The sequence below is a fragment of the Mastomys coucha genome, unplaced genomic scaffold, assembly GCF_008632895.1.
Source record: "Mastomys coucha isolate ucsf_1 unplaced genomic scaffold, UCSF_Mcou_1 pScaffold8, whole genome shotgun sequence".
In the NCBI taxonomy this organism is placed as follows: Eukaryota; Metazoa; Chordata; class Mammalia; order Rodentia; family Muridae; genus Mastomys; species Mastomys coucha.
This window is the reverse complement of record NW_022196914.1, coordinates 72,209,765-72,218,740: the sequence shown is the minus strand read 5'-3', so window position 1 is coordinate 72,218,740 and position 8,976 is coordinate 72,209,765. Positions and strand designations below refer to the sequence as shown.

Below are 8,976 nucleotides of genomic sequence, written 5' to 3'. Positions count from 1 at the left end.
TTAGTCAATTGTGCTTCATTTGATGCCCACCCTCATTTTCAAACAGTTCAAACACTGCACAAATAAAGAGGCAAAAGTCACCTTTTGCTGGAATTCCTTTTTTTTTTTTTTTTTTTTTGCTATTCAGGCCAAACCTCCAAACCTGGTCCAAAGATGGAAACAAAGGCTAAGGGTCTGCAGTGGCTTTTTTCTCACTTACAGGTACCTAACTAAGAGTGTGCCAATTTAAAGTTTATTTTAGATCTCAGTAGAAACTAGAAAAGCTAATCCTTTTCAATTTAGGATTTGGTGGGTGTGGCAATCTAGGAAGACCTGGGAAATAACTACTGTTTGGTTTGGATGTTATGCTTGTCTACCATTAAAAGAGCATATAATTATAGCCTAAATGTAGACCTAAATCTTGAACAGACTAATCTAAACTTTCAAAACGTGTACCTTTTAATGTAACCATTGAAAACTATAGCGTGCCAGATGTTCTAGCAGTAAGCATAAAATTGAGCTTAAACTGAAGTCAGGATTCTTTAAAAAAAAAAAAACAAAAAACCCCCAAAAACCCAACAAACAAAGCCCTCCCTTTTGTTCTCCAGCTGACATTACACACCTAAGGAGGGCTTCATTTGATCTACTTTGGAGAGGTTAAATGAATTACTTTGAGATAGTTCAGGCTTTTGTCTAAATATAGGAGAGATCTCTCCTTTCTCTATAAGACGAAAACCCTTCTTACCCCTCCCCCAAGCCTCATGTCTTAATGTTTCACAAAATAAATCTAGAGATCCTGGGTTCTGAGAGATTGTCCATTCTAGACAAAGTGGCTAGAGGAAAAGAAGTAGCGGAGGCGGGTGAGATTCAGGCGACATGGCAGCTCTATTCCGCTGAAAAGGGGTCGGGGAGGGGGGGAGGATATCCCATTATATATATACTGCTTTTCTATCCCCAGCACCTTTTCTAGAAAGACTCTCAGGCAGGAGAAAGGCGAGGGACGCCGCATAGGACAACCTGGGAGCGGCCGGGGCGGTGGGGGGTTGGGGGGGAGGACACCCGGGAACCGGGCCTGTCACCTGACTGCCAGGAAGAGGGACGTGCAGCTGGGAGCATCTGAGGGGGTGGGGTGGGGTGGGGAGAGACCTGGTAGAAGATGGCAAGATCCAGCGCTTCCTGGCACTGCGCTGGCTCCTTCCCCAGACGTGCTCTCCCGCTTTCGGTTGGAGCCTGCCTTTCCAAGACGGGGGAGTAGCCTCTGGCAGAGTACCCGGGTTGGGTCCCTCTGCGTAGCCGGTGGGAGGGGGAAGGGTATCCCAAACCGGCAGCTTCAGATGTGCTCAAGGTAGCACAGCAAATCTTAAGTAGTGTTATTTGTGACACGAGGGCGGGACCAGAAGAGGTCTGCTTTCCTAAGTGAAGGCTTCGCGTCCCTCTGCAGCAGGCGACAGTCCCGGGGCGCCACCTGCGCTTCGGGCGCAGGCCCGGCCAGTGCGCGCGGGGTCCCCAGCGGCCGCTACTAAGCGCGTGAAGTGACAGACCGTGAGTCCTCCGGCTTGCGTCCCCCTTCCAGCGCTCACGCCCCAATTACTGCTCGCTCAAGGGTGGGCGAGTTCCGGCCGAGCCGCTGCCCCGCCTCGCCCTACCTGGCGGCTGGCCGGTTGCAGCGCACAGCGCCCCGCGCGGCCCCCGGAGAGCCCCTGCCCTCCCACCTGTGCCGCGCGCCCGCCGCTCCGCGCTCCCGGGCTCCGCGGCGCGGCCCCGCTCGTGCCCGCGCCCTCGGCGCAGCGCGCGCCCGCCGCTCCGCCCGCCCCCCGCGCTCTCCCCGCCCCCTCCCTCCCCCGCAGGCACGAGCGAATGTAGCCCGCGAGAGAAAATGGCGGCGGCGGCGGGCGATCGCGCCTCGTCGTCCGGATTCCCGGGCGCCGCGGCGGCGAGCCCCGAGGCGAGCGGCGGCGGCGGTGCTCTCCAGGGAAGCGGCGCGCCCGCAGCGGGCGCGGGGCTCCTGCGGGAGACTGGCAGCGCGGGCCGCGAGCGCGCGGACTGGCGGCGGCGGCAGCTGCGCAAAGTGCGGAGCGTGGAGCTGGACCAGCTGCCGGAGCAGCCGCTCTTCCTCACCGCCTCGCCGCCCTGCCCATCGACTTCCCCGTCGCCGGAGCCCGCGGACGCGGCTGCGGGAGCGAGCGGCTTCCAGTCCGCGGCGGGACCGCCACCCCCCGGAGCGGCGAGTCGCTGCGGCTCCCACTCTGCCGAGCTGGCGGCCGCGCGGGACAGCGGCGCCCGGAGCCCCGCGGGGGCCGAGCAGCCCTCTGCAGCGGCCCCCTCCGGGTGAGCGGCGGGCCGGGCCGGGCGGGCAATGAATGAAGCGAGCACGGCGCGCGGCTCCCGGGGCTCCGCTCGTGGGGCCCCGCGCCCCCGAGCCCTGAAGGTCGGGCGGCGCCGGGGACGGCGTGGGGACCGGACGGGAACGTGCGGCAGAGTTTGTTATTGTTTGCGGACATGTGACAGGCGTGTGAGCTGCGAAGGTGCGGGGCTCCCGGGTACCGGGTCCCGAGAGCCCCCACGGCGCGCAGTGAGTGGGGAGCCCGGAGCGCGAAGGGTCTGCGCGCTGTGACAGGATGGAGCCCCTCGGCCCCACGGGGACGCGCGCCCGCGGCCAGGTACCCGGCCGGGCTGAGGTGGCGCGCTCTGGGCGGCCGGGGGATTCCGAGGACCGCGGGGAACGCCTGTCAAAGCGACGCAGGCGGACGCTGCGGGCTTGCGGGGCGGCCGGGTCTGTGGGGACTCCGTGACTCTCCCCTCACTGCGTGTCCCTGGGAATCCCTGCCGCACCTCGGAGCCTAGAGCGCCTAATGCTGGGAGTTTGAATCCGCCTTTGAAGTTAGCGTTTGGCGGAATGCTGAGGGATCCAGGACCGGATGTGTCAGCCATTCAGCTTCAAAGCCGTGGGGACTGCGCCCCGCGGCCACGCTGCGTGGCGGGGACAGGGACGGTGCGGGGCTGCGGCTTTGCTCGCAGGGGTCTTCCGGTGCACCAGAAGTAGGATGTGCGTAAGATAGTTTACACCAACGGCTCTTTGGCCTCGCCCTTTTTTGGCTACTGGAAAAATTTTCTGTTAGAGGAAATGATTTTAAGTATATGATACTTTTTAAAAATCCGGATGAGAATACACAAAAGCATAAAATCTTGGTGGGTGTGTGAAGTTGCTGGGTATGTTTTCGTGATAGTCACCCGGTGGCCCTGTAGAATTTCTTGACGTTTACTATGGGTGGAGAGTGTTTTATTGTGTGTCGAATCTGACAGTAGGAATCCTTGGTTTCGGTTAGTTATCTAAAGTAATTTGACCCCGTTTTGTGCTCCGGATTGTTTAAAATCACGGTCCGTTTATTACTTGGAGGTCGTTTTCCCTCCCCTCCCCAGCCCCCAACCCCAGTAGTAAACAGTGTGTTGACCCCTGGCTCTGGCAGTTTGGTGAGGAAGGTAGGCAGAAGGCAGCCCCGCTGCAGCTTTCTATGTGCACTTGTACACGTATCTTCCTCTAGGGTTTCCTGTTTCTGCAGATTAGATTAACCCGAATAATTCTTTGGTGGCAACTCTTTAGTACAGATCAACTGCAGATGAAAGAAGAAAACACTAACTCAAACTTTGAGGAATTAATTTTATCTAGTCCTGTGAAACCTGATTTTTTTTCTATATGGTAATACAGTTGGCCACACTTAAGCATTTATAAAGTCAGTGTAACTAGCTATGAATATAGCATGAGAGCAGCAACTGCAAAAATGATATATAGAACTTTAGTGTTGCCTCTAGAAATCGGAGGACCAAGGTGAGGGCAGGTGGAATTGAATACCTGAGTGATCGGTGCTTAATATTTTCATTTTCTTTTCTCTCTCTTTAAGGAGTGGCTTATAATTGTAAAGGCTGTCTTTAAATAAATACTGCTAGCTAGAATTCTGTTGGTGCATCCCAAAGGTTATATGTGATAGTTCAGTTTGATGCAAAATATCGATTATCTATCCTTTTGAAATAATACTAACACCCCCCTCCCCTCCAGTTTTTGTAGCACTGGTTTGAAATTCATTTCAAATCTGCTGGTATAAAACTTATATCATGAAGAAGAGAATATACAAAAATATTGTCGTGTTTTGGGTTTCCTGTTATGACACTTTATTATCTTATCGTTTAAAATCTTGGGGAAATGATTATATGGCAGTCATATAAAGTCTCAGTTGAACAGTGTGTTCCCCTTTTCAAGTAGTTCGTATTCATACTTTGAAGAGGAAGATTAGATACTGATATTTTAGGTTTGCTTTCAGTAGTAGTAGAGAGCCGAAGGTCCCCTCTGTGTGTCTGAAGACCTGTTGTATGTTTTTTTAAATTCAGTTTCTGAACTTTGAGTGTAGAAATTGAAAGTTTAGAAAATACACATTTGTAAAAGATAAGTTATGAGAAATTCATTAAAGTTAATCATTAAAGTCCAAGATTGTGTGTCTGCCCCCTCTCTTTAAGTGAAATAACTCAAGTCAGTGAAAGTTTGCGCCTGTAAGTGGCGCCCAAGGGTTTGGATTTTTTTTTTTTCCTTATACTACAGAATAAGGGGCTTTTCCTTCCTATTTACTGTCTTTGAAGAAAAATTACAGTGTTACTCTCCATTGAACAGGCTCTTGTGAGTTTGGCAGATATAATTACTCTCTCCTATTTTTGTAGCTTCAACCAAACTATCAATTTGCTGCCCCGTGAAAGAGCAAGATATGCTGTGCTTGTTGATGTTAGCTTTGTTTAAAACTTAGATATTTCATAAGCCGCCTTCGCTTCCTCAGGCCTCAGTTTCACTTCCTTTTAGAAGCTGTTAGGCTAAAAATACAACTCACTGATCCTTTGCTGGAGGGGAGGTATAAAAGCATTAATAATAAACCTAAAAATAAGTCCTTTTAAACTCTGAGTAGATAATTCTCCAGGATCATAGATGTAGTCCCAGAAGTTAGCCCTGAGTGAGTTCCTGAGCCCAGCAGTTAGCCCTTAGTGAGCTCCTGAGCCCAAAAGTTAGCCCTGAGTGAGCTCCTGAGCCCAAAAGTTAGCCCTGAGTGAGCTCCTGAGCCCAGCAGTTAGCCCTGAGTGAGCTCCTGAGCCCAGAAGTTAGCCCTGAGTGAGCTGCTGAGCGCTGGTGCTTAGGATTTTCTCTCCAGGTTTTGTTTTAAACTAGGTAAGGAAATTACTGTATTTTTAAAAGATTAACCTTATTAAATAGGATTCTGGAAGAGAAATATCAGAGCTAGAGTGGTTGCCAGCTTTTGTTTTCTCTTCATATCTGATCTTGGCAAGAGTGACTGGTTAACCAACATTCCTTAATATGTGATTTCCAATACACTATAATGACTCCATTTTGTTAGATAGGCAAACAGGAAGGAGCCCGGATCGATACTTCTCTAGCACTTCAAGTGTGATGTTGCACATTGTGGAAATGGTCACTGACATGTGGGCCTGAAGATTTCAAAATGTGCAGAGAAAGGGATATTCTGTTGCTTTCAACAAGGGGGCGGGAGGGAGAGAGGGAGGAAAAAAAAGAGAAAACCAGCTACAGTATGTCTAGGCAGACTCTGCTGCTCCGTCCTTGACCCGTTGGCCAATTCCAAAGGAAGAAGTGATGAGATACAAGTAGTCAGGGAGAATGGGTTATTCTGAGGAAATCTGAGGGATGTTCCAAAATGCTGTTAGAATTGCCTTTGCATTCTGCACTCCATGTGCTTCCCTGAGCTGAGGGGAAATCTGTGTTAAAGGAAGTGGGAAAGTGTGGCATGGGAAGGTCTTGGTTCATGGCCTGCACTTTTCAACATAGGATGATTCGCTTGTATCACGCATATCACATGCATCCTTTAGACTGGCCGTCTTCCTTAGTCCTGGCCTTGCAGTTGCTGAAGAATGTGAAGGGAACCAGTAAAGCCAGGAGGTAGATAAACGCTTACCCTAGCATGAGCAAGGCCTTGGATTGCTAACATGTGCAATATTTAAAATATAATAATGTCTTTAAGAAATTACTTGAGAATATTTTTAATTATGAAAGAAGTCAGAACCAGAATTAAAGTAAATGACTCACCGGACTCGGGGACGTTAGTCTGCTACCCTTTAGATCGCTAAATGTAGGGATTTTACCTATGTATGGCTTAAAACACATTTGGTAGTTGCTTGCTTTTAGTACAGTCAGCTTCCTTGCCTTCTGTGAGGCTGACAGATTAAATAGATCACCTTGTTTAATCGCCACTGCAACCCTCTTGGGCACTGTAACTTCTGTTTGGAGAGGTAAAAATTAATTGGACGTAGAAAAGCCCCCATGACCGAATGGTACAGGCAAGAGTTAGGATTCCACCCAAGTCAGCCTGCCTCTGTTGCCAGCTCCTCTCCTTAGTTTTTGCTGTTTCTATTTTTGTTTTCAAGTTAATTATTAAATTAATTTATGAACTTTAAAAAGGAAGTTGCTCTGTAGAAGTCGTGAGAGGACGGGCTCAGACTCTGCCCTGCCTGTACAGATCTGACAGCCTTGCGTGGGCACACGTATTTTACAAGTAAGTACTATGTATGCCCCTCCAACCCCCCTGCTCTGGCAAAGAGGATAAATGATTAGTGTTGAAAGTTTCTTAGATTTGTGCCATATTAAATCATAAGTGAAAGGAGACAAAGAAGCCAGAATAGTGTTCCCACTGTCTTAGATTTCATTCATTCAGTGTAGATGAACTTTGCAAGACAGTGGTCTGGTTGATCAAAAGGTCACTAGTACAGAGCCTGGGTTTCAGTTGGTGGATGGTAGAGTGGATGTGTTTCATGATTCTATGTTAAGTGTAGAGAGAGAGGGAGAGGGAGGAGAGGGGAAGGGAGAGGAAGAGGGAAGAGAGACCAAAATCAGTCCTCTGAACCTCACCCACAGCATTAGGTGAATACAGCCACACCTTCCTAGCTCCCTGAGGCCCAGTTACTGACTGACTGTCCGACTCATAAGTTAGTAGCCAGGAAAGGTGGCTTTGCCCTCTCCTGCATCTGGCGTACTTGGTTTTCAAGCTCCCTTTCTCTGTTTTGTTGTTTTGTTTTGTTGTTTGCCCTTCTCTCAGAACAGGCATGCTGGGTTTGGGAGGCAGCAGCCATAGTAAACAGATGCAGATCTGGTTCTCACTCTGCCTGCCTGCCTGCCTGCCTGCTCTTACTAAGAGGGATGGAGACAAAGCTGCAAGTTCAGGCATGATTTTTTTTTTCCTGTTCTAAGAGAAAATTAAAACGAGGTATGGGAGCCGGAAATTCAATATCTGCCAACACTGGTTTTAAACCTCAGCCCTTATTACTCATCAAAGCAGCTCCTGATAGGAAAATAGTGCGATGGCCCGCAGAATATACTCCGGGGCGTGGGATGATCAGGATAGCCTGTTTTCTCTGCACCCCAGTTAACTTGGACAGGGTGCTCAGTTCTGTCAGCATTTGTGTCGTTGGCTTGATACTTTGATATTATAGACTTAGATGTGATACATTGCTAGGCAGAATTTTTAAGTCTTAACCAGGTGCATGTTTAAAGTGAATGGCTGTCAGCTGGGAGTTCCTACTGTGGCCATTGGACCACTTGAAGTCCCTGGAGCCTCATGGTACCAAGTATACTGTCTTGTAGTTAGGATAATGGTAAGTTTGTCACATGTATGCCTGTCTGTCTGGGGTATGTGTAGGGAGGGAGGGGGGAGGGGGAGCTTTGCTTTCTGGTTGGCCCAAGTAATCATTAACTGATATGTTACGATGTCATCTTCAAACAGGTCTTACAACATTTTGAATACTAAGTACCAGATCAGGAATTGTAATTCCCAGCATGGATTTTTATGTTTTGTACATATGTTTTACTTGGTGTTGAGCAGAAGTTTGTTGGTATTTAGTAAGCAGTCATTGAAATTTTTGACTTATAATTTAAAATCTATAATAATTAGTATATGTCAGTCACATGTAATTATAACTGGAGCCATATGCAAACTGTCAAGCACTGAGAAACTGAGCTCTGGTATCTAAATTGCCTGGTGATTGGGTAGATGGTACGCCTTTCTCCACTTATGACTTTAGCAGTTCTTTCTTGGACATTGTTCTATCCTTTGGGACACTAGAATTAAGTCTTCAGAACGGCTCTAAGCTTTCCCTATTCTGTCTCCTTACATTGGCCATTCAGAATACCTGGAACTTGTTTTCCTGGTCATGACCTCCCTGGACTGCTGACTGTACCAGAACCAAGCTGCTATTCTTCCCTAAACCAGTGCTAGCCCGTTCCTACTCACTTAGTGCAGAAGCAGGACCCAGGACTCCTCCTTGGCACCTGCCCGCTCTCCCTCAGCCTTGTTTACTCTTCTGTCATTTGCCACCTGCCTAGTCCAGGCAGCCGCCATGTGTTATAAACTGGAGAGCAGCTTCGTGCATCCTGTGTCTCACTCTTGCCTTTTCAGATTGTTTTCCATGTTACATGCATGAGAGACTGTTTAAATGTAAACCTCACCTTAGTATCCTACCTTCAGAAAAGTGAAGGAATTCTATTAAGTCCAAAAACTTTCTAAGGTTTTCACTCAATTACAGACCAACTGAATCTACAGCGTTCCCTCAGCGGTCCCTGGCTGGCTGGGTTAACGACCTCTGCCTCTGCCTCTACCTCTCGGGCCCATCCTGGCTCTCCCTAGTCCCTAGGCTCACTTCCTTCATTTCCTCAAACTCCGAACACTGCCTCCTGCTGGCAGTCTGTGCTTTCCGTGTTCCCCTGCCTTTCTTACTTAAGGCAGCCACACTATTGAAACCTTAGTCCCTTGTCCCTTCCGTAAGGAAACTTTTCCACTTGCCCAGTCTGACTTTGTGGTGCAGTGCCTCTGCTGAGATTGTTGAGATCTTACATTTAACTCCTTTGTTGACCGACTTACAGGCCCCAGAAGACCGTACGGCCTGAGTGGACAGGGCTGCGGCTGGGTAGGAGCCTAACACCACTGAATGCTCAACAGC

At 49.2% G+C, this 8,976-nt stretch overlaps 1 protein-coding gene across 2 annotated transcripts in view; it reads left to right on the top strand.

Moving 5' to 3' along the window:
* The first annotated feature begins 1,370 nt into the window (after positions 1-1,370).
* Positions 1,371-8,976, top strand: part of Map3k1 (mitogen-activated protein kinase kinase kinase 1) — a 67,792-nt gene continuing 60,186 nt past the window's right edge. The window contains exon 1 of one of the 2 annotated variants that reach the window (XM_031360544.1): positions 1,371-1,521. Coding sequence is in view for 1 of the 2 variants with exons in the window: in XM_031360543.1 (XP_031216403.1) it covers positions 1,856-2,307 (452 nt within the window). In the remaining variant the exon portion in view is untranslated. Of the gene's footprint in view, positions 1,522-1,855; positions 2,308-8,976 lie in introns of those variants that run through there. The other variant, XM_031360543.1, reaches the window with a different exon arrangement.